General features: G+C 48.3%; 1 protein-coding gene across 1 annotated transcript in view; it reads left to right on the top strand.

Moving 5' to 3' along the window:
* The window catches only part of PKP1 (plakophilin 1), a 36,325-nt gene extending 18,351 nt beyond the window's left edge, over positions 1-17,974 (top strand). The window contains exons 4-14 of the mRNA XM_010724042.4: positions 2,522-2,666; positions 4,122-4,329; positions 4,894-5,071; positions 6,775-6,889; positions 7,155-7,310; positions 7,414-7,590; positions 9,836-9,989; positions 10,487-10,673; positions 13,660-13,744; positions 14,620-14,720; positions 14,878-17,974. Coding sequence (XP_010722344.1) covers positions 2,522-2,666; positions 4,122-4,329; positions 4,894-5,071; positions 6,775-6,889; positions 7,155-7,310; positions 7,414-7,590; positions 9,836-9,989; positions 10,487-10,673; positions 13,660-13,744; positions 14,620-14,691 — 1,477 coding nt within the window. The 3' untranslated portion in view covers positions 14,692-14,720; positions 14,878-17,974. The remainder of the gene's footprint in view (positions 1-2,521; positions 2,667-4,121; positions 4,330-4,893; positions 5,072-6,774; positions 6,890-7,154; positions 7,311-7,413; positions 7,591-9,835; positions 9,990-10,486; positions 10,674-13,659; positions 13,745-14,619; positions 14,721-14,877) is intronic.
* The last annotated feature ends 7,331 nt before the right edge of the window (positions 17,975-25,305 follow it).

Genomic DNA, 25,305 nt, shown 5'->3' with positions numbered 1-25,305 from the left:
TAGTGACCCAAAGGCATCAGTATCGAACTAGAGAATTTGCCTTTCTGTGATAGTGATCCTCAGAAGTAGTTGTTTCTCTTCCTCACCTGAATCTGATCATCCAATTTGACTCCTTGAGGTCTCCCTGTTCTGATTGCTTCTTTCTTGTGGAAGAACAGCCTTCAGAGCTCTTCCTGCCAGGAGCATTGGCCCAAGCTGGAGATGGCCTTACTTCAAGAATTTGTCTTGAAACAAACTGTAGCTCTGATGGTGTTGATTTAGTCAGGAATGTCCTTGACTGATGAACGATCTCCTATATTATGGGCCTTGCCAGGTGCTTATGTTCTCAGCTGGGACAAATCACTGCTGCTTCTGAGGCACGTGGGAGAGCCCAGATGCTCACACTCTAAATTTCTCATGTCAGTGAGCCAGCAGAGAAAATGGAGCTTTTCCCATCTTTTCCCATGCAGAACTGGATGTGGCTGCCCAGTTTTCCCTGCCGAAGAAGGGCTTGGACATTTTATGGAGTGGATCTGTAGGAAATACCCTTCCTTGAGTCACTAACAAAGCAGGCACCCTTCTTTCTCATAGAAAATACTTCTGGTTTAGGGTTCTGCTTAGCTTGGAAAACAGAGTTATCAACACCACCACTGTGATTACATGTGCTGCATGGCACCTGACCTGGTATGTCTGTTCATGTGCTCCCTCCCTGTCCTGCTGGCCCAGGTCAGATTCCCAAAGAAGTTCCTCTGGTGCCACTCATACTGGACCTGATATGATCTCTGCTCTGTTGTGTCTCACAGAACGTAGGATAGACTTCCTAGTTTAAACTTCTTTCCAATTCTGCATTTCCTTGTCTCAAGTGAAATTGGAACCAAGTTCTGGTAGAGATTCAAATGAAGAGAAAGCATAAGATGAAGTGATGCTTTACTCAGTGCAGAAATAGAATGTTGTTTATCCAACCTCAGATACTGTACTCTTAATGCCCAGTACATGATTGCCATCAGCAGAGGCAGAGATAACTCCAGGGTCAGATCTTCCTGTCTTAGGGTAAATGGTGAGCACACAAGCAGGTTGTTCTTTGGGTGCACCTATTTCTTTCCCTTGACTACACAGGGGCTTAAATGAGGACTTTCAACTGGGTGCAATTTCATGTATAGTCTTTCATTATGCCTTTCTGTGCACAGCATAATTGTTGGCTTTTGATATTTTGTATGAAATTTGCTGTAGAATAGTGGAGACTGTTCGTTGGTGCTGTGGGGAGGTGAGAGTTTTTATATCTGAGGAGGAATTATTTTATCTATTTGTAAGCTCCTGGAGGTGGTGAACTTCTCTGGGTATCCTTTATAGAGCTCTGTTCTTACATTTCTTTGGAACAATCAAAACTATTCTGCATATCCTGTGCCTCGAAAAGGTCACATTGCACTCTCACAGTAATATTTAATACCTTAAATATAAGGTTCATTTCAAGATCTTATTAAAAATCCTCTTTTATTAGAGGCTGTGGGATTGTCTGGTGTTGACAACCCATCCCAACCAAGTTCCCACACTCTTTGGTTTCATTCACTGCTAACAAAATATTTCCCATTTGTATCCTGTCACCAGTGAGACAGTAATAACCGACTGGGAGCTCTGGGTTTGACTCCTGTTGGTCCTGAACGTTGTGTGGCCATTCCACAGTCAGGAACACTGCATTCCAGAGCCCCTTCATCAATATGAAAGTTCGTACATATTTCTGACTTTACAGTGTTAAAACATCAGGGACAAACGTCAGCACTGGTGAATAAATACAAGCCAAAGAGAGCAAGACCTTCATATTTCTTAACGAGGGGACAAATCTTCAGGGGTTTATACCCAAGGTTCCACTCCTGCTCCAACCCAGAGGTGCACAGCCCTCCTCCAGACTGTGTGTAGATTCTTTGCTTCTACCAGGGGATGATGAACAGCTTTTCTGGAGTGCTTGGAGACTGCCAACCTCTCAGTGCTGTTAGCAGCATCTCATGAACTCAGTGGTTGTCCATCCCATCACTCCAGACATGCCTGTCTCCTTTTCCTAAGGGATCTGCCCTCACCTTCCGAGACCATCAGCTGCTCTCACATTTTTGCTTCCACCACATCTCACATCAAAGGATTAAATGCTGTGGGAAAAGCCTCTGCCTCCTTTAGATTGTCCTAATAACCTGATGGATGGTTTCATTCTTGTCCACTAATTCTTCTATGTGAACAACAATGAGCACTGGTTCTCTCTTCCCTAATCCTTCCACTTTAGACATAATTAGACACCAACCAAGATTTTGTCTCTTCTGCTTTGCTGATTGAGTGGATCCATAGTCCATTAGCCCTAGTAACCCTGTTGTATCTCTTTTCCTCTTTTATCATCTCTCCTCTGAGACTGAGTGATGCTGTAGGGATGCACGATGTTTTTGTATGTCAAGTAATGAATTTTGGCTTTCGGTACTTCTTTCCTTCCTAATAACTCCCAGTACTAAAGCAGCCTATTTGGCTGAGAACTCAATCAATGCTGCTTTTCTCTTTGACACAGAATATGTGGTGACGAGATAGATGGTGGCACAATGACCATCCAGAAAGCCATACAATTCCTGTGCTCCTCTGATGACAAATACCAGGCCATGGGGGCTTATTACCTCCAGCACACCTGCTTCCAGGATGAGTCTGCCAAACAAGAGGTGAGCAAACTCCTTCAGAGCTTACTGGATGTGATGACACGTGGGATGGGCAAAATTGGTGTATCTCAGTAGCAGGAATCTGTAGGCTCTCTTGATGGAGCCTCAAACAACATCAGTCCACACAGGAGTTACTTAAGTGGGTTTTTCACCTCTTAGTGGCTGCTTTCTGTAATTAGAGGGCAGGTCAGTATCTTAGCAGGGGAATAGTTACCAAGCAGCAGAGACTGTGCCCATGTTATCACCCTGACCCGCGGTGGTGCAGATTGAAGGGATACACATGGGAGCAGCCACCCAAACACAGTGTTCTGGATGGCACTGCACCCGGTTCCATGTGAATGTTCTGCTCTCTCAGTGTCAGAACTACACGAAATTGCACCAGATCCCACTGTTCTTCCCTGTGCATTGCTCAATGCCATTTCAGCCACTCATCGAAGCCAATGGGTTTGTTAGCAATACATACAAAGGCAATTTATCCCCATCCTGACGTGTCTGCAGCCACGGCAATGTGGTCTTCTCAAAGCAGCACCCACTTACAGGCAGATTTCTTTGCTCTGGAGCAGCAGTGGAGCTGGCAATGTGCAGATGTGCCCCTGTGCCCACAGTGCAGCTGAGCTGAGCGTGGGGACCCCATTCCACAGTGCAGTCACTAATTGCAGGGCAGCCACACCCTTGGTTACCGTTGAAAACACTGAACCTGTCCCATCACTTCCCAGAAAGATGTGTTGGAGCAAGTAGATGAGTCATCCCAGTGCACGCTTTTTTTTTGTTGTTGTTGTTTTCTTTTTTTCTTTTTAAAATGCACTCATCCATTTTCTGTTGTCAGCAGATCCCCAGCCAATAGGTTTGTATGTCCAAGGAGGCTCCATGTGGCTTTTGTTCCCAGCAGACCTGGCACAGGGAGAATCCTTCAGCTGGAGCTCCCGTTGCTTTGGAGAGCTCAGCTGAAGGGATGTGCTCTGCCTTCACACCTCCCCTGCACTTGTGTGGTGTCCAGGAGGTTGGGGTTCCCAGGGTCCCCCATCCATGCCTGTCCCTCTTCATACTGAGCATGGCTCACTGACCTCCAGGGTGTTCATCTTCTACCCTGACCGTCTCAAACCATGCTGTGATTTCAGGATGCAGATAAGTCCCTATGTCATGTCATTACACCACTATGGCTGGCCATACATGGCTATGTATAGGCAGGGCAACATTTTTGCCCAGTGTAAACTTACAGAGATAGGAAAAGTTTACATTAACATCAACCAAGGATTCCTCACGGGGCTATTACCCATAGGCATCCAGTTCTGAGCTGTAACCTGGTGCCTGTGGGCTCTGGCCTGCCCTCCCTGCCAGGTCTCCTTGCCTCATCAGCAGGCACCGCACTGACTCCTTGCATCACACTGACAGCTGTAGTTGTCCTGCAGGTGATGCTCTGTGCACCACTCTGATGTCAGCACATCTTTCCCTGTCCAGGTCTATCGGCTCGGGGGAATTGCCAAGCTGGTTGAGCTGCTCCGCAGCACCAACCAAAACGTACAGCGGGCGGCAGCCGGAGCCCTCCGGAATTTGGTCTTCAGGAATCCAACCAACAAGATAGAAACCCGGCGGCAGAACGGGATAAGGGAGTGTGTGAGCCTCCTGAGGAGGACGGGGAACACCGAAATTCAGAAGCAACTGACAGGTACACAGAGCCCCATAGCTGGTGCCAGCTGATAAGAGCGGCCTCATGCCCCCAAAGTGATCACCCCCCTCTCTACGCTTGTCCATGTTGCCTGATGCGCAAAAGACCATACTGGAAAGGGGATGTTTTGTGCTTCTATTGCATGAAATGGTGACCTAAGATGTGAGGCAGGGGAAGTCCTGGCTCTTCAGTGTCCCATGGGGTTTCCCCAGATTGCAGTTGCCCATTGGGGTTGTTTCTATCTCAGGTTTCTCTGTGTTTGCTGGGCCGCTCTCTTGCCTTCCCGCACCCTGTTGGCTATCTGGCTGGTGTCTCATCTTTTCTTGAAGGATTGATCCAAGTTTGTTGGTGCAGGTCACCTTCAGCTCTGCCTGAGGTCCTGTGTGCAAACCTTCACAAGATTCCTGGAGAGATGCTTCCCTCCTGCAACCTAATAACAGGAAACACCAATTCTGGGAGGAGGGACAGTGCTTAGGTGCCCATCTCCACGTGATACTGCGTTCCTGTTGCCCATCTCCTAGAGGGATAGGCACAGACTTGAGCTCATCTCCATCTCCTTCCTAGGTCTGCTCTGGAACCTCTCTTCCACTGATGAATTAAAAGAGGAGTTGATACAAGAGGCCCTCCCCGTCTTGACAGACTGTGTTATCATCCCTTTCTCTGGTTGGTCTGATGGTGGCTGCAACAGGACAAGGGAAATTATCGACCCCGAAGTATTCTTCAATGCCACAGGGTGCTTGAGGTGAGTCGGCACGCGGGGACGTACTGAATTCTCTACATGGGGAAAACAAACATTTCCCCACTCATTTTAATAACTGTTTTAGCACAGCACAGTCCCACTGCACTGGGCTGTACCTGGCAGCCCTGACCCGGCAGCTCGTTGTGTATTGGCCTGCTTGTCAGTTGGGTCACCCACAAAGAGGAGGAGCAGGCTGAGCCCAGCGTAGCTCTTTTCCACACCAAAACCAGAGCTCTTTTGCAGAGGATCTCCGTCCTGACTTGCTGTTTCTACTACCGCCCTCCTCCACTTGGATGCGAGCTCCTCGTCTCACTGGGAACAAGTGGGGGGAAAAAAAAAAATCCTGTATAATTAGGTACTTTCATCAACTGAAGCTCTCCCCGAGGGAGCTTAGTGCCGACCGCACCCTTACCAGACATGCAGCCAGCAGGAGCTGCATCTGCCTGTGAAACAAAATGGTTGAATGCAGCAGGGGCCCTTGGAGAGGCGATGCTATCGTCCTCTGCAGCTGGGATCTGGGTCTGAAAGGCAGCCTTCCCCTGCAACTGCACACTGTGATGTGCATGCAAAGTGCTGCACTTTTAAGACAATCCCAACCCAACGCCATCCCAACCCACTGCCACAAAATAAGTCATTAAAGTAAGGGAAGAAGGGTATGGTGGTAGTGTAAAAGGAGCTTTCCTTGGAGTGTAACTCCAGGTGGGCTCTCTCTTGGGGATGCAGTTGGAGGCAGGGATATCCAGCAGCAGTTGTGCTGGGCTGCAGGGCAGTCAGGAGCTCAGTGGGGCTGCAGGAGAGCAGGATGGTCGGGCTGGGAGCCCCCACTCACTCTGACTCACAGCACTGCCACATCATAGGGATTTGGCATGCACGGGGATGAGAAGAGCCTTGGGTTTGCCCTGGGCTCAAGCCATTGCTGCTCAAGAATTTCTGGATTGCAGATGAATTCATGTTAATGAAGAGGCTGCAAATCACAGCAAACATCAAATCCAGTTCTGGAACGCCTGGAGTGAATATCTCACAATGACTGCCAACCTCTCTTTGTTTTTCATTTGCAAGCTACAAGCCAATAAAACAGGGAAGGAAAAAAAAAAGAAAAAGAAAAAAATAACAAAAAAAAAAAGCAAAAAAGTCATTTCCTGCTAGTGGGAAAAACTCCCCTGTCCTGGCAGCAGCCTGGCAGTGTGCTCAGGGATGCATTACAACCTGGTCAGTCCCATTGGTCAGAGCTATTGCTGCTCTTCAGCATGTCTGACCCATCTCTCTAAGCACTGATAGTGACTCTTTGCAGATCCACTCTTACAACCATTTGCATCTTCCTGCTTTTCCCAGAAATAACAGATAGTCTTTACTCCATATTCTTGTTTTATCAAACGCACTTCCAAGGAGGCAATCAGCCTACAGAACATCACTGCGTGTCTCTAAAGCCAAATACTGCTGATCTAGGAATACATCTTCTACACAAAATTCCTTAAGAAGAATTTTCTCAGATGAAATCAATCCAGATGAGCAACATGGGTGCTCAGCACAAGAGTGATCCTACATAAGGCCTCCAGTGTGAGAGCCTTGCTCAATCTCCAAAAAAACCCAGCAAGTTAATTCAGCCAGCACCATGCCGAGGTCTCTTGCTGATATAGATTAGAGCAAATCCAACTAACCCTCTCCCCTCCTTCTCTCCTGACTTGCTCTGCAATGACTTTCTTCAGAAACCTCAGTTCTGCAGACATGGGACGTCAGACCATGCGAAATTATCCTGGCTTGATCGATTCTGTCATGACTTACGCCCAGAACTGCGTGGCTTCTAACCGACCCGATGACAAGGTACCAGCTGCTGCTCCATAGCTCTTTAATAGTGTTCATCCCCATAGTTAATAACTGCAGTTTTGGGAGTAGCTCCAAAACCCTATCAAGCAAGCCTGAGAGGGGACGGGACTCTTTGTGGCTGCTCTTCCCCTACCAGATATGCAGTATAACTTTTAAAAATATACCTATGGCATGGTACGTGTCCTCATGTAGCTATATGCAGTGCTGCTTTGTGTTTCTACCAAATGTGACACTTGCATTTTTGTTCTGGGGGTGATTTCAGTCTGTGGAGAACTGCATCTGCATCCTGCACAACCTCTCCTACCGCCTGGATGCTGAAGTTCCCAACAAATACACCCAGCTCAACCACATGGCCCGGAGCGTTTACATGGACAAAACTCTCACAGGCTGCTTCAACAGCAGGAGTGGCAAAATGGAGGTAAGACATGACGCAGAGGGCTTGGCAATGTGCTCCTCAGCTCCCAGCAGGGACTGCAAGTGAGGAGCCGGATCTGAGTTTCCAATTTCTCATCTCTTTGTAGAATGATGAGTATGGTGTCCCTCTCCCTGAAGAGGATTTTAAACCCAAGGGACCCAGCTGGCTGTACCACTCGGATGCCATCCGCACCTACCTGTCCCTGATGGATCACAGCAAGAAAGATGCCACCCTGGAGGCTTGTGCTGGAGCCCTGCAGAACCTCACTGCGAGCCGAGGGCTGGTAAGCACTCCTCTGCACACACGAGGCCAAACGTGCCAGCACCTTACTGTGGTCAGGAGCAGAAATGGCCTCCTTCAATCTCAGGGCAGTATTGCAGGGCTTTTCCACGCTTGATGATGCAGCTCAGGTGCTTATAAATGCCAAAGATGAGTCCTTGCAGAGGCTAAAGTCAGCACTCCAAGGATCTATCCCGGGTCTGTGTGCCTTTCCAGGAGCTCCTCCAAGTTTCAGTATCTGAAGGGGGAAGGAGACAGACTCCATAGCAGTGCCTGTGTGATGGGACAAGGCGAGGTGATTTCAAACTAAAAGAGGGAGATTCAAATTGGATATAAGGAGAAAGCTCTTTACTGTCAGGGTGGTGAGGCGCTGCACAGAGAGGCGGTGCTGCCCCGTCCCTGCAGCCCCCCGAGGGCAGGGCTGTGAGCACTGCTGGGGCTGGGGGTGTCCCTGTGCATGGCAGGGAGTGGGGCCAGATGGCCACTGAGGACCCCTTCCAACTCAAACCGTTGTGATTCTGCAATTGTAAGATTTTCACTCTTGGTTGTAACACCAACATCTGTTGATAGTGGTACCCTCCCTGCAAGACACCAGTGACTCCAGCTGTGCAGTTGTGGCCAGGTGTCGTTTACAGGAGAGAGAAAGGATGTGCACACCGCCCGCGTGTGTGTTTGAAGCGGGAGGTGGCTGTAATCACAGGGTGGGTTGTGCTGTGGATTGTGGTCACATCACAACTGCTGGTGAGATTACCCTCACTGCCAGATGTCCTACAGACACCTCAGCATGGCAGCACGAAGGTGACATGGCTGTGATGCTGTGGGCGTTGCAGGGGCTGGAGCACGGCGAGTTGCAGTGCCCAGTATTGCTGCGTGTCCCCACAGGCTGTGCTCACGTGGGCAAACCTCGACTTGTCTGTTTGTGTCAAACTTCATCAATTCTAATTTAAATAAGATGGCGAGGGAGATAAGGGGTAATTATTTTGTACGTAGGTGAGGTGTGTCACGTGTGCGGGGCGTTCCACCCAGCAGCTCAGTGTGACTCACTGCAGGAGCCTTTGCTGGATGGCATTAACAGCTGCGACCTGCTGAGAGCTTTGGTTCCAAGGCTTTCTTTTGTGTTACAAGCCTTTCTGCGTGAAATACTTTGGGGTTTTTCCTTCTAGTTTAACTAAACTGCCTCGCTAACAACGAGGATGGAGGTTGTCTCAATATGGGTAGAGTTAATCAAAGACATGGAGCTATTTGCTCTATGGAAATAAAAAGGCTTTCATCAATCAAGTGTGGCTTCTTGGGGGCTGGGAAAGAAAACAAAGAATTGTCCCAACAGTGGTGAGATAACTTGTTTCAGCCTTCTGGAATAGGATGGTTGGAACAGACCTGGGTGTACATTACAGTCTTCTTTCACAGTTTTTGCTCCATCTCAGAGCTGGAATTGGGGTGGATTGCTGCATTTGTTGGTGCTTCAAGGAGAGAGAAACAGAGGAGAAGCTTGCAAAGCTTACTATAGCCCTTTAGCTGTTATAGGAGGACTATGAACCTCTCCTCAGCCTCAGCTGTATACATCTCAATTGTGCTGGCATGGATCTATAATGCAGTGCGTGTGCCTCCTGGCACACAGGAGGGACATTGGGTCTCAGCCCACGTAACGGGGTGCCTCCTAGCCTGTTCCCTCCAACTCCACGTCACTGCTGATGGATGTGTGTCACTCCAGCAGTGTGGTGATATCTAGTGGTGTGGTAGCTGAGAAGTTCAGATTAAACTCTATTAATAAGTGGGCAATTTATTAATGGTATGTGCTTCAAAGTCCAGGAGCACTCAGCTGCATTGGCTACGCCCTAAGATCTTTTAGACTTACGTAAGCAAACATGAAATCAGGTTCCAAGATGTTTATTTTTGTCCTTCAGCTCGTTATTTAAAGGTGTCATGAGCCGTTTCTATTCCAAAGCAGCCTGTTAGTTGTGGCATGGCAGGGAGCTGAGCAAGGGCAAGTGGACGTGAAAGGTAACATTTCTCCATCGGTTGGGAATATCAGTTAGGAGATCCCTCAGGCCTCTAGAAAAAGGACAGAAATCCCTGCCAGAGGATGAGAGGCTGACTTATGGAGGAGTAAATGACAAAGTAAGTGGGATGAAGGCAGGAGAAAGTGTGCTTATTTTGTAGTATGGTCATGTATGTCCAGACCTGCACATCGTTGCAGGTGCATTTTTCCAGCACTGGAAGTCATGAGACATTGCTGTTCTGTCTCTTAGATGTCCAATGCCATGAGCCAATTGATTGGGGTGAAGGAAAAAGGTTTGCCTCGCATCGCGCGGCTCCTGCAGTCCAACAGCTCCGAAGTTGTCCGGTCTGGTGCTTCTTTGCTGAGCAACATGTCCCGACATCCTATCCTGCACAAAACCATGGGTAAGCCATTTCCACCACAGCAGAGTTCAGTACCATGTCTAGTTTCTACCTCTCTAATATCTGCTCTCCTCACTTTATAAACCCTGTAATAAGACTCAGCCAAGCTCCCATACTGGGCAAATGGTGTCATTTGTTCTGGTCAAAAGACCATTACAGGTGATATAAGCAGGCTTAACACAATGCATGCTCTCTCAGCCTTTACAAGCAGATGGTGTGCTTAATGGATAATGATGAATCTGCAGGGTTGGGAGGATGTAGAGCAGATGATAGCATTTGGGGAACTGAGCCAGACTTGACCCAAATCATTACCTTTCCAGAGGTCCTCACCGTAGTTCTGGAAACCAACTAAAGCTGCTGTGCTGTTATCATCCAGCATTATTAGTGCCTCCTTTGGGGAATAACACTGCATTCTTGCGCTGAATAATGCTAACGCAAATAATTTCATCCACCTGTGCTGAGTTTATTTAAATGTTGATTGGAACATTCCACCTCTTCAGCTCACCAGGTGCTCCCAGATGTATCACGTCTCCTGTCATTCCAGTCTGGAAATACCAACAGCTATGGCGAGATCATGACATCAGCTTGTTACACTCTGAGGAACCTCATCATGTCCAACCCACACCTGGGAAAGTGTTACTTGACAAGCAACGTGCTCAATAATGTAGTAAGCCTGTGCCGAAATGGGTGAGTCTGGGGCAGAAGGCGTGGAGAGGGTCTCAGGAAATTTGCTGCTCTACTGGGGTTATGCTTGGCTTGAATGTTCACGTTGGTTCATCTTTTGGTCGGAGCATTCACCTCAAGTGGCCAAAACACAGCTGTGATGAGGTGTATACAGATTTTATAGGTAGGTCGTCTGGTTTACTCATCTGTACTCCATGAACTTCAACAGCTGAGCAGTCTCAACAGATTTTACCACTTTTCCTTTTGGGAATGGTTTGAGTTTTGTACCCTTTATAGCCCCGTGCAAAAGCTTGTCAACTCTTGCCGAACTGTGTGCTCATTTCTGGCCAAATTGCAGTTTACAGTCTTTGACCATATCTCCATTCCAAAACTCTCATCTCTCCTCCCATCTGGCTTTAAAATACATTGTGCAAGCAGCCTATTGTTTTCTGTTATGAGAAGACATTCACATGCCTTCTCCATCATCTTTTGACAAACCACTTACAATTTACCTCTTGTTCTATGGCAGCAAGGAGATTCTCAGTCATTACCAGTGGCTTCTCTGTTTAGATTGGGCCTCAGCCAACAAATATCAGTCACTTCACTGCTTTTATATGCCTCCACTCTGCAGCAAGCTCAATTAACACCAAACCCTGCCCTCTTCTAAGTCTTCATTGTTATGAATGGCATTAACTTCTGCCTGACGTCCCGCTTGGGCTCCCTCAGACCAGTCCTCAGCTCATTACTGCTTCAGCAGAGCATTGCACAACCAGGGCCATGCATACCTACATTGCCTGGGCTGTTCAGCATGATGAGCTTTGTTTCCAATGACTCACTAACCGTGAGAGTTACTAAACTCCAGAGAAGCCTTCAGTGTATTTCTCCTGACGGTATCACAAATTCCTCCTGAGAAACTCCCGTGTGAGTTTGAATTGTTGCTTTTATTGCACTATATATTTCTGTCCCCATTGATTTCTAAGATGTTCTTATGGAAAAAAAATAATGCTAGCAATTTACATTTAGGACTTATCTTGCTTATTCCAACCACATCATTTCGGATTGTTCCATAGAATAGATATGAAAGCTATGTCCTTTCTAGAAATTGGAGCTAATTTTCCCATTTTCCTGTACTGTCTCTGAAGGCAAATGGGAAATTTCACTGTAGAATTTGTCTATTTCAATGTTAGAAAGAGCCTCACATTCCCTGATGGTAGTAACTGGACCCGACAGCTCCTGCAGGGCTGCTGGTGATGCTGGACGCAGACCCCATGCTCCCCAAATTGTGTTGGTGGGCTCCCCTTTCCCAGCCTCACAGCCAGCAGGAATAGAGAGCACAGAACATCCCAGCAGTGACCGAATCCCCATGGGAGCACCATACCACATTGCACCCTGTGAGCATTTTGCAGAGCTTTCTCTGTTGGTTTGCCTCAGTTTCCCTGCAGACACTCTTGTAGTCACATTCTAGAAATGACTCCCAGGCTGCAGATGAGTTATGGATGATTTTCCTTCTCACATTCCTCCCAGACACCAACCAGCACCCCTCAGAATTGGGCTCCCTTCCCCTGATGTAGCTGTATTCTCAGTGAAAGGCATAAACAATTCCACAGTTTATCTGATTGCTGTGGTTTCTTCGCCTTCCTGTTGCATCCCAATTAGATAATTGTCTCGTCTCCTGCATATATCCTCCTCTATGACACAGCCTTCATAGTGATGATGGCGTGTGCTCACGCTGTTATTTTCAATCCAAGTTAGCAAAATATTGCATATCCTGAATACCCTCTGAGTTCATTGCTTTCAATGGCTGTTTGGACAGATTATAATTTTCAGCCACAACATTTTTCTAAGTGTGGTCATTCTGATGACAGAGTATGGGATGGTTATAACCAGAGGAACAATTTTGCAATAAAAGCTCCTTCTCTTGGCCCAAAGCATTGCTCAAGAATTTCTCGTTTGTGTCCTCCAGGCAGTGCCAGCAACACGATCTGCATCCCCCATGCAGTTATTCTGACCAGATTAAGTGTGGTCATTTCTTGTAGGCTGGAAGATTTTGGTACCATCTGTTGTGTACTTTAGAGAAATGCCCTGGATTTGCTCACTGGGTTTTCACGCTCACAGGATGATGCTTGCAGGTCCCACTCTGCCAGCCCCATTTCTCATTAGCCCAGTGCACCGTTTGGAGGACACAACATTTTCGTAGAAGCAGTAGGACCACAGAATCACTGAAGTTGGAAAAGACCTCTAAGGTCTCCTAGTTCAACCCCAGTTCATCCCCATCATGCCCACCAACCATGTCCTTCAGTGCCACATCTACCCTCTTCTTGAAAGCCTTCCAGGCACGGTGGCTTTATGGAGCTGTACCACGCTGGGAGCCAGGGAGGTCTGATCCTGCTCCCCATGACTGGGATAGGCTGGGGCTGTCACAGGGCTCAGGACTCTCCCAAAGGCAGGACATGGTCCAGCAGATCGGGAGCAGCGATAACAGCTGGCACTGAGGTTTAGATCTGGGTTGTCATATGAAATGTTCCAGAATTATAGAAGATACTGTAATGACTCATGGTTTCGGAGCTGTTACGTGAGCAAGTATCTATTAACTTGTGCTGAGCAAGGACTTCTGGTTACAGTTGTTATTGTGAGCGCAGAGCCCTTCCCTGTGCTGCCCTCCTGAGGGATTCGCCCACAGCGTCCCCATGGAGTCCACATTGGCACCACTTCACTTCCTCACCCTTCCAAATTTCACACTCCAGAAACACTTTTCCAGCTCCATTCTTGAGCTCAGACCTTCCCTTTCTGTTTGCTTTGCTCTGGTCCCAGGGCGTGTTCTCACGTAACATTGCTGGGGGAGCAATGAAGGGTTGGACTCAACGATGGGTCCCTTCCAACTGGGATTATTGATGGTTCTATGATTTCATTGGCAGTCATCTATCAAGCCAGCGAGTGCCGGGCTGGAGGTGGCTCCTGGTGCTGCTTTGTGGCTGTCCATAACTCCTCAATGTTGCTTTCATTTTCCCAGCTCCTGTCCAAAAGCAGCTGAAGCTGCTCGCCTCCTCCTGACAGACCTTTGGTCGAACAGGGAGCTCCAGAGTGTGCTCAAGCAGGTAAGGAGAACACCTCTGCATTTTGGCTGGTGGCACAGCCCCACGACACACTCCATGAGGTTGCAGAGATCTTTGTGAGGTTCCTTCTCTCTTTTCTCCCATTTTCTTCTGCACCCATAGCCCTACCCTGTGGTCACATCAGCCCTATAGTCAGAATAACCTCTACAGCCCCTAAGAGAAATATTTAGGATTTGTTTTACACCCTGCAACAGAAACTGCAGAAGTGCTGCACAGTCAGGGCGCAGAGCCAGATCCCAGCCCTGTGGCTCACTTTGAACCAGATGGGTTTTTCCAGCTCACCAACAGCAGCATCTGCACAGAGCAAATGGCTAAATTAAAGAGAAGGAGTAACATCCACAAAGGGGAATACCCCGGGGGCACGAAGGCAGAGTTAGCCTGAATATTGTTCTTCTCTTAACGGTGAGGGACTTTCTGCACGGGAGCTGGTGTAGCTTTGCACTGGTGCTGCCGACTCGTTTTGCTGGGACTGGGTCATGCAGGTGCTCCCACAGATGGTCGTTGCATTGGCTGTCTGGAGTTTGCAAGCAGAAATGCACCATGCATGTATCTGTGCCATTTTTCCAGGATGGGCAATAAGATGAACTAACATTCACTAAAGGACTAAGGCAAGATTTCCCCTGATAGAGCTGGAGGAGCCCAGAGGAAAGGGGAGGTCTATCCATGAAGGTCCATCCATGAAGGTGACCACTCGTGTGTTGAGGACATGAAGAGAGTGGAGGAGTCTGTTTGAGAGTGGAGCACGCTTTATAAGGATGCTTTTGAATTGGCCAGGGGGGTCTTCCACAGCAGTTGATAGCTATCCATTCTGAAAGCAATGCACATTCACTGATCTCCATATCCACCTGCTTTTTCAGCAAGGATTTGATAAGAACATGATGGGATCTTTAGCTGGGACGACCTTCAGGACTCTTCCCTCCAGATTTTAGGAGCCTCTCCACACACATTTGGGCTGCAGGTGAGAATGGGGCCCTCATCCATGGGGAAGGGGTGGCATGGGGGCACAGAAACTGGGGACAGGGCAAGGGAAAAGACTGAAAGTTGGGTATGAATGAAAAGAAATGATGTCATCAATGCTTTTAATACCTGGGTCTCTCTTTCTCTTTGTTTTTCAGAGTTTGGAATTGGTTCATCTCCAGGAACACAACCCGTTCACAGTTACTTAGGATGTTAAAGATGTAGAGTGTTTGTGAGTTAAACTCAACTGTAAAGCAAACCCAACATATGGATTTCATGTGGATCGTACTGATATTTTTAAGCATTTTCTTCTTTTTTTGGGGGGGGGTGGGAGAGGGAGAAGGGACTTTTATTGAGGTTATAGTTTCTTGATGTCAATATTTTTATTATTTTTTTGCAAAGAGTGTGTCTGTGTAACTGTGCCCACATTGCTGTGGTGTGCATGCGGCCAGCGCTCACACCTGGCGAGTAGGGCTGAGTCCCCACCAAAACTCAGTGTCAGCTGTGCAGTTTCAGCCCCTCGCAGTTATGACGAATCTCACCCGATCCATGCAACAAATGCTGCCACAACAAATTCTTGTCACAACCCATTTTCACCCAGAAGTGCAAAAATTGCCAGTTTGATGTTGTCCCCACGTTGCATATGGCTGTTATCAACAGATACACACAAAACTCTTCTTCGAAAAGGCTGCTTCTTCCTAACATTTATGAACATGGGCTTCTTTCCTGCTTCTGATTTTTTTTTTTCTCCTATGAGCTCTCATAGTTATTAGTATTTCCTCTCCTGTCACCTGAACTCTTTATCTCCAGAAGCAAATTGTTGGCTGCTGATTCTCCCCTGGCACTCAGCAACTGCTCTCTGAAGCTGTACGGACAGTGCTAACACAGAGCGTGGTCTCACCAGGTGCCAAATCAATCACCGGGCACTGGAACAATGCAACCACGGGACCTTGTGTGGAGAAATATGGCTTTTGGGAAGCTGGAGCCTGGAGGAGGAGCTGGCTTTGCCCAGCGTCACTGAGTGCCAAGAGTGATGGATATGGCCTTTGTCATCGGGCTTTGTTTGTGCCAAGCAATGTAAAGAAATAGCAAAAATGGAAAAGCATGTGAGAAATGTGAGCTCGGAGCCAGAGGGGGGGGATCAGCAGAGGAAGTGCTGCGGGTGCACAGAGATGTGCAGATGTGGAGGGTGCAGGAGGCGTTTGGGAAGGATGGGTTATGGAGCTGAGTCTGGGCAGGGAGAAGCAGTCTCGTGTTTGCAGGGTTCAGCTTGGTGACAGCTGGCACATCCCACTGACCTGGCAGGCCTGGCTTTAGCTCTGCTCTGGGTAGCATCATCCCCACCCAGAGCGCAGGGCGCAGAGCGAGAGGAGTGCCAGCCGCTTCTCTCTTGGTCTACAAAGGGTGGCTCAGCCTTGTGCACTTTAATGAGCAACAGCTATTTGCTTGCATTCACCCACGTTCAGTCGAGAGCTTTCTGTGCGGAGCTCCCAGCCAAATGAAAGAGCAAAAAGCACCTTTGAAGTGGAGAGCTGGAACCAGGCGAATCCGGTAGGACAGTTTCAGGAGCATTTAAACAGCAGCGGAGGAGCCCAGGCCTGTGGGCATGCCCTCACCACGGCTGCCAGCTGTTGCATAGCTGGTGTATGTCCTCATTTCATGGTTCAGAATGTTTTTGGCAGGACCCAAGTCTATGGACATCCAGAAAGGCTGCAGTGTCTGCAGGAAGGGTGGTTGTAGTTTTGCTTTAGGATTACGCTGCGTGCAATTTTGCATTCAGATTTGCTCCTGTAATTATACGTTAGGCAGAAGTCCTGGGAGCTAATGTTTTTCCCTGTAAAATTAATTGGGAAAGCTAACTGCAAAATGTAATGATGGAATATTGAGGAAATTCATTCTAATTGACTGTTATTTGAGCTTTATTTTAAAACAGTGCTGCTGCTTTCACCGGTAATGCAATTTACAGCAGCACTATATTAGGCACAAAGAGCTGCAGTAATCATCCCACAATTAAATTTACAAGTCCTGGAGGTTTCGTTGCAAAGTACTGAGCTCAGAGGGTTGGATGCATCATTCACATCAGTGTTAGTGACGTACAGCAAAGCTGACCAAATGATACAAATAAAAACTGTCTCCATCCTCGGAGATCTCATACGGAATCATGGAATTACTGGAGCTGGAAGGGGCCTTTGAAGGTCATCTGGTCCAACTCTCCTGCAGTGAAGCTGATCTTCAGCTCTTGGCTGCACACAGCCCTGGATGCTCTCCCTGCCCTGAGCTGGGAGCTCCCTCCAGCCTCAGTTTCCCTACAGTGCTGCAGGTTGCTGCTCTCATACCTCAGAATACAGCTAACCCAGGAGAGCAGAGCTGAGCTGCGGCCCCTCTGACACCCCTGGGCTCTTTGCAGCCCTTTTTCCCCCCAAGAAAACTCTCTGATACTCATCTCTATTTCCCTCTCATTCTCTCTGTGTTAAATCTGGACTACAGACTCTACCCACATAGGTGAAGTGATGCTGATGTCTGGCAGTGTAAGGAAAACCTCTGGTGTTGCTCATACCCAGCAGTCTGGGGACCTTCTTTTCCAAACCACGCATCTCCCAGGGGCAGAGCTCAGCACCAGGATGCTGCTTTCACTTTTTTCCACCAATATTCCTCCTTCAAGGGAGACATTGCTTCATAGAGGCAGATCTTTAGCTGAGACATGCTCCTTGCTGAGCTGTTTTCCTGTTTTTTTTCTCTGTGTAAAAGGCAAGGCAGGGTGGATCTGCAGGGATACAGCTGGGGCAGGTCTGCAGGGCATGGGTTGGAGTGATGGAGAACTACTGAAGAGGGAAGGACCACAGGGAGCAGCACCCTGATCTCTGCCAGCAGCAGAATAAGAGCAATTGGGGCTTGATTTGTGCGCAGGACACACAACCATGTAAATAAATACCACGCTTGTTTGTCCTGGGCTTAGCAGAGCTTTTTGGCCTGTTTTCTCTTAAATGCTTTATTTGTTTCGTGTATGTACAATCCAACCCACCCCAGCATTTCAGAAGCCTCATGGACTGCATGAAAGGCAGAAGGCAGTTTTATTCCTCTCTGACCACACAGCAGTTTGAGACCACCCGAGCCTGCCAGTCCATAGCTATACAGTGTATTCTGTAAGATATAGGTATGTGAGAATAATGTATCAGAGTTTTGTTTTGGCTGTACTGTATGTATTTGCTTCATTGGAAAAGCTGAAATCAATAAAAATTGCTGGAATTTCTTCAAGCCAATTGTTTCACATGGATTTATTTTGATTGTCTGGCCGTGAACTTTCCTGGGGAGTCACCACGAGTTACATCTTCAGTCTGTGGAAGTCTATCTGTTGATTTCACCATTTGGGGTCACTGCGATGGGACCCTGAAGTTCCCTCCAAGCAGTTGTAGTCACTCCAAGGCCATCGATTATTCCACCCCGAGTGTATCACTGGCACTTTTCTATGCTGGTGTCTCTGTGTCATTTAGCACCCATTCCTTATTGGTCCGTAGTTCGCTGAAGTTTCACACACAGACATCACCTTTAGTCCTCAGGCACACGGTGATGCGTGGACTCTTCATGCTAATCAGGAGCAAATTTAAGGCTGTTTCTGCTCTGGGGATTTCCCAGCCTGCTCCCAGGAACTGCTGTCAGCAGCACTGAAGAGTTTGGTCTCTGCTTTGCATCCTGCAGTAGCTGTAACCTGGTGTACATGGGGATTAAGGGAGTGTGGGGTGCACAGAAGACACAGTGCTCTCCATGCTGGGGAGCTCAAAGCCAGCCAGGAAGCAGCGCTCTCTTGATCCCCATAAGTAGATGGCTCTTCAAAGACAAAACCTGCCAAAGGGAATATGATCTCAGCCACAAAGTGTGTTTAGTTTGTTTACTCGTGGCAAGGCTTAGGAATGATGCTCAGCCCTGGCCAGTATCTTCCAAGAGGATTTGTAGCTATCAGATAGGCTTGGCACATCCTGCAAATCCACGCTCAGAAAAAGGGAGGACATCCTTCCATGCTGCAGAGCTCCTCTCTGGAAGCACCCTTTGCTAAGATCTCTGAGGGGTGGGAGGACAGCAGGGGATGCAGCTCAAAGGCAAAGCCCCAAAACCCAAACTTCTTAATCAGTCTTGGATGGATCTCACACGTCTCACACACCAACACTTTGAAACCAAAATTGCATTGGCAACCACCATCATTCCTTCCTCAAGCTGCTTCTAGGCCATAGTGCAGCAGGCATATTTCCAGTTGGTTTTGGATGGAGTGCCTCAGTAATTGCCTTATAAAAGCCCTTCTGAAGCAACGTATCCAGAACTCCTTGACAGGATTAATTGTCAGTACCACGTGTAGTGATGGTGTCCATTCCACAGCTTTTTCAGGTACAAACAGCACCTGCAGGCACAGCTGAGTCCAGTCATATAAGTTACAAGCTACAAGAGCAAATAGTCTTCTACATGATACATTACCCAGTGTTTGGGTCTCTATCCATTTGAAGCATATAAAGTGAATACCAAGAATCTTGAAAATGTTTGCATTTGGGACCAGTATCCTTCATACAAGCAATTAAGAAAAGCTCATTTTTGGGCAGGTGTGGTGGCAATGGCAATGCTAAGTCATGGCTTGAAGCAGAGATGGAGCAGCTGGTGGGAAGGCAGGGCCAGCCCAGGGGAGCTCAGGTGCATGCAGTGCAGCTGATAGACTGGATGGAGTGCAGCCAGGGTGCATCCCTTCCCAGAACTCATTTAAGGGTTGGCAGTGGAGGTGAAGGTATTTCACTGGAGATCCCTGCATATCTGAGGCCCTCTGAAGGTAAGCAGCTGCTTTTCTTTATTTCTGTGCCTGCAGCTGTTGCATTTGAGCAAATCCTCCCTTGCTGCAGCTCTAGGATCTTGCTGCTCTGCTGTCATTGCTGGGCTTTCTATTGTGTCACAGCAGGGAATCTTGTAGGTACACACACTGTGTTGTGTTCAGAGCATTCTTGGGCCTGTGGGATGTGTTCCCCACAGATCCCAGGCTTCCCCCAAAATGCTCCACTGCCCCAGGTCATCACCAAAAGCCCAATTTGGGCTCATTAAACAGCCCAGAGATCACACTGCAGAGCACACCGAGCCTCATCCACACACCACAACAGCACAAACGACCCGGTGGTGCCACCACCCCATGTTGGAGCACAACAGAGCTCCCCTATCTTGGTTTCCCCAAGCAGAAGCACCACTGTGGCATCCCAGTCCCATGTGGCACATTCCTCCAGGACATGTGGTATCCTGTGCCCAGAAACCCTGCTCCATACAGGCCCAGTGCGTGTAGAACAGCTTCAGTATAGGCACAGCACCTGCAGACCATGGCCCTACAGCACTCACACACCCCTGCTCCAGGGCATCCCCACTGTGGGAGCCGGGGGTCAGGGAGAGCACGAGTGCCGTGCGAGGCACAGTGACTCAACCCCTATTTACCTTCCCTGCAACGTGTGCAGCTTTGTGCTCCTCTATCACACAACCCTCATTTGTATCCTTCCCACAGTTACGTCTCCTTGCAGATGTAATCTCACTGCGACAGAAGTTGTTCTCTATGCAGGATGGTGCTCAGCCCCTTTTTGGTGTTTTGCTCAGAGAGCTGTGGGTGCCCCATCCCCAGAGGTGCTGAAGGCCATGGATGGGACTTTGGGCAGCCTGAGCTGGTGGGAGCAGCCAGTCCACAGCAGGGGTGGAATGATATGGGTATGAAGGTCCTTTCCAACCCAAGCCATGTGATGATTTTTTGTCCTGAGTGACCTCCATCCATCCAGGCCTCAGGGATGCTCTTCCAGTTTCCGGTACAGCCTCCTGAGCCTTGGAAATCTCACACTGCGTGGGCAGACACAACTGGTCCTGAGCAACGCTTCTGCCAATGCTGCAGGTCCTGGCTGGGATCCCAGCTGTCCCAGAGCTGTGAGGTGGGCACAGCTGAGCTCTGCTCGGGCAGCTCAGTGCTGCCATACCTGGAGCAAAGCAGGAGTCCTGCCCGAGCCTGGTGCCTCCTGTACCTGTGGAGCAATTCTGCAAATAGAATCATAGAATCATAGAATGGTTTGGGTTGCAATAGACCTCAAAGATCATTTAGTTCCAAGCGGGGAGCAAAGCCAGAAAAATACCCTGCACAGGTGTGCCTGGCCTCCCAGAGCAATGCAATGGAAAAAGAGCCAGTAGAGATTTCCAGAAACGGTAGCTCTTTTGGAAGTCCTGGCACTCCAAAACCCAAATACTTTCCCATAGAAGCAGAGTTCCTCCCTCCTTTCTCTTCTCAAGGAGCCTCACAAGAGCACTGCAAGTTCTTCCCTAACAGATATGAGCTCAGGCAATAACAGTGGCTGCTTTTGGGTCCTGAGGCCAAGTTTCCGTCTGAGGGATGACCAAGGCTGTACAACGAAGCACAGCAGGGATTTGCTTTGCACATCTTGTTGCTTTCCCTCCTACTTTCTCTATTCTTTCCCTGGAAGTCTCTTTATCTCACAGATGGGCAACTCTTGCCTCGATCCTTCATGGCAGAACAGGAAAATCAGTCTCACGTCAGCAGAGCTGAAAGAAACACTCAAAAAAAAAAAAAAAAAAAAAAAAGGAAAATGTGAGATTGTCCCAAGAGCCTCTGAGCCCCACCCTGAGCTTTTCTGCAGCGTGTTTCACCCGCTTGGAAACTGATTCTCATTTTCTTGCAAGGAAGGAGGAGCAGCCCATGGAGGTGAGGGTGATGATTCAGCATCACAGAGGGACCATTGGTGGAATCACAGCAAGACTTTGGGTTTCCCAGGCTGCAGCACATCTCTGTTATTTCTGTCTGTGCAATGACATCCTGGCTGTCCCTATCTTGCTTATTTTCTTTTTCTTTTTTCTCTTTTCCCAAGCACAATCCAGAAACAGTATCAAAATTATTTCCTGCAAGAAACAGAGGGTTAAAGGGGGAGGTGAGAACACAGGTAAGTGTTTATGCTATCCAAATAGTGACTGGTGCACAGAGCAAAACCCACACCCACCTCTTTCCTGCCCCAGGAACCTGGGCGAAGCAGCAATGTCCCTGCAGGGCTCAGGAACCGTGAGAAAACCAACGGCACACAGCAATTCAGAGCCCCACCTCGCCCAGGGCAGGAGGAGCAGAGCTTACAGCACCCAGGAAAGCCAGAGACGTCACTGCAGCCCGTGGAGCTGCAGGTAGAAGAGGGGTAAAGCCATGCACTGAATTAGCCTGCACAGCAGCTGATGGGATCGTGAGACCCAATTGAGTTTTTCACTGTATTGTTTCCTTACAGAATTTCCCCTCTCAGCCTTCTCTTTCCCAGGCTGAACAGCCCCAGGGCTCTCAGCCTTTCCCCATAAGGGAGATGCTCCAGGCCCCCCACCTCCCTGCTGGCCACACTCTTTGCAATGTACCCCAGGGTACCACTGGCCTTCTTGGCCACCAGAGCACACTGCAGGCTCATGGTCAGCTGTAATGCCCCAGGGCTGCTCCTTTCCTAAGTGCCCAGGACCAAGAGCATCCTCTGCCTGGACCAGGGAAGCCAGGGATTGTTCTTATTCCAAGGCACAAATCTGAAATAATTTAGCTAGACGTTGACATTTCAACAAAGGATGAGTGATTTCAGAGAACACAGGTGCTTTCATGTTCAAAACACCCAATTTTCTTAAAGTCTTCTTGGGGGATCCCCCAGCATAATTTATTCAGTACAAGCTTCCCAATGCTCGTGGTTCTGCAAGGCTGCCCCATGCCCAGCTGCCAGCAGTGCAGATCCACCATCTCCTCCCCTCTAGCAATGGGCAGCTATCGTTTGCCCACAGCCACCTGCCCAGCTTTGCAGGGCTTGAAGGACAGCTTGCTTGCATTATTTTTTTAAGCAGCCAAACACAAAGTCTCCATTGGCTGAGCTAAACAACCACATCTGAAAAACTTTTCCTACCACCCTGGCCTTTATTGCTCATTCCTTGTTAGAAGAAATCTCTTAGGATCAATCCACCCTCACCTGGGCAGCTTAAAATTAGACACTGAGGCAGTCACTCTGGGTTCCCCACAGAGTCAGTGGAGAAACCACATGGTTTATCCATCATAAGACAGAGACGGAAGGAGGGGCTAATTAATAATTTTCTATTTCCACTGTCAATTAAAGGGGCACAGGTGAAGATAAGTGATGCTCAGACTCAGCTAGGTGGCCTGAATGTCATCCTTTATCTTTCGTGAGCAATACGGACAAAAACATATGAGTACTGTATTGCAAAAGGCCAGCTTTCATTCCTAGCATGCTGATCTAGCACTACGCTGCCAGGGTGGGATGTTACACGTCTCCCGAGTCTTTCTGACATGAAAGTGAAACAAGCAGCAGATCAGCATCCAGGTAGCAAAGCTTTGCAGTCACGCACCATGGGCATGCTCCCAGCTCTTGTCTTGCCACCCCCACTTGCACCATTCCTCCTTCTCGGAAAATCCCATCTCCTGGAGTCACTGAGCTATGTAGGGCATTCACTTTCCCCTTTTTCTAAGAAAAAGCCCACAGTGAAAAGCTTGACATGCTCAGCAACACCCATGTGCCAGAGGGTAATGCATCGTTATTGTTAGGATTAAGAGGACTTCACTGCAAATAGCTGGGCTCTTTGACTCATGCTCAGGGCTTTGTTTGTTTTGCTCATCCCTGGATGGAAAGGCTTCTAACTGGATTTCCTTAGCAATTTGTGGCTGCTTTCACTGTCTCTGGTCGGACGTAAAGCAATGCAAAGAGGCTGGTGGCTATCAAAGCTCCAGACTCTCCAGCCTGGATTCTTCTGGTGCTGCTCTGACCCAGACAGGAAATGAGAGCTGGAAGTCACAAAACCAGTGTTGGCAACCCACAAAGTCAATGGAAATCATAGGATCATCGAATCATTGCTACTGGAAAAGACCACCGAGATCACCAAGTTCAAACCCAACCCACCCCACCATGCCCACCAACCCTCAGTGCCACATCTCCACAGTTCTGGAACCCCTCTGGGGATGCTCTCACTACCATTGCCCTGGGAAGCCCATTCCAATACCTCACAACCCTTTCTGAGAAAATTTTTTCCTAATATCCAACCTGAATGAGGAATCTTATGTCCAAGACGGGGATATCATGAATCTGCTCTTTGTGTCCAACAAGGCAAGGAAACAAGACTCGTAACACAGACTTTTGCAAAGGGTATTTTTGTTCAGTGATGGTCTTGAATCCAACAAGCCACTGAATTTGCACATGGGGCCATTGCAGTGGGAATGCTGGGCCAAAAGAGTTCAGGCACCCAAACAGGAAAGCACAGATCTTTGCAACCATCACTGCACACGCCAGAGTTTGAAATGCCTCTGGCAAGATCTCCAAATTGCCAGATACACAATTAGTGACCAGCTCTGCAAACAGCGTTGTGTCCATTGCGCTCCACAGGGCAAGGCAGCTGTCTGGCCAGCACGCCCTTTGCAGACAAGAAATAATACTTTCAATATTACTTCTTCTCTTTGAACGTATCCCAGTGCACATGAGCTGCTCTGTGCTCTCAGATGCTAATTCATCTCACACATTGCCTTCTGGGCTGTTTAACTTCACCATGCTCTGTGAGATTCCAAGATCTCAGGTGCTGAGCTTGACCCCTAACACACCCACATTAGGGTATAAAAAAAAAGAATAGAAAACAACACTGGCCTCTTTTACCCCTTTTACATCCAAATGGAACCCAGTGAGAAGTAGATTGAAATCAGTGGTCCAAATTCCAAGCTTTTGGGTCTTCTGCCAGGAGTAGCATCACTCTATGTACTTCTACCTGGCTGGGGTTAAGGAGATAAATGAGCACCATGAAGTGTCATTAGCAAAGAGCTGCACTGAAATAAGGACAGAACTGGGTGTGTGGATGGTTCGTTTTTTTAGTGCTGTTAAGCATCTTAGGCTGAACCTGGACTTTATTGCTTTGTCACACACACACACACACACACAAAAAGATTGCAGATAATGAGCTAATAACACTTCACTTTCCCAGCCTGCCTTGCATCTTCAAAGCACTCCATGAGAACAAACTAATTAACTGTCCAGAGAAGAAGCTCATGACTAAGAGCTGAGAAGCCATGTGAGTCAACCCACTTGCAACAGGTCTTTGCAGATTTCAGTAAAAATTCATTTTGGAGGAAGATCTGTTGACTGGCCCGACTGGTCACACCAATCCCCAGCCACATTCCAGGGCTGTGAGTGCTGCGAATGGACCCAGCCCGGAGAAGCCCCACTGACATCAAAAGAGCAACACCTCGACAGGAATGCCCCAAAACCAACCGTGTGGCTTCCTCCTCCTCATTTGTGTGTGTGTGTGCAGCCGGTGTGCACTGGAAGTGCTGAGCTAACAGTCCCTCTGCAGATCCACCAAACAAGGGCGCATCCTGCTCAGCACTGTTGGCCAAACTGCCTTTTTTCTGCTGTCTTGAGACCAATGATTTGGGAACAACAACCCATACCAGGGTCTTTTAATGGAGATGTAGCCTTGGTTGCAACTGACTTAGCATGGCACTGGAGCAGCATTCAGTCCCAACTTTCTTATTCCTTGCTTTTGGCAAATCATTAAGCTCCCACAAGAATGTGACT

The sequence above is a fragment of the Meleagris gallopavo genome, chromosome 28, assembly GCF_905368555.1.
Source record: "Meleagris gallopavo chromosome 28, MGAL_WU_HG_1.1, whole genome shotgun sequence".
NCBI classification, from domain to species: domain Eukaryota; kingdom Metazoa; phylum Chordata; class Aves; order Galliformes; family Phasianidae; genus Meleagris; species Meleagris gallopavo.
Note: the sequence above shows the minus strand (reverse complement) of the source record. Positions and strands in the feature narration are given on the sequence as shown.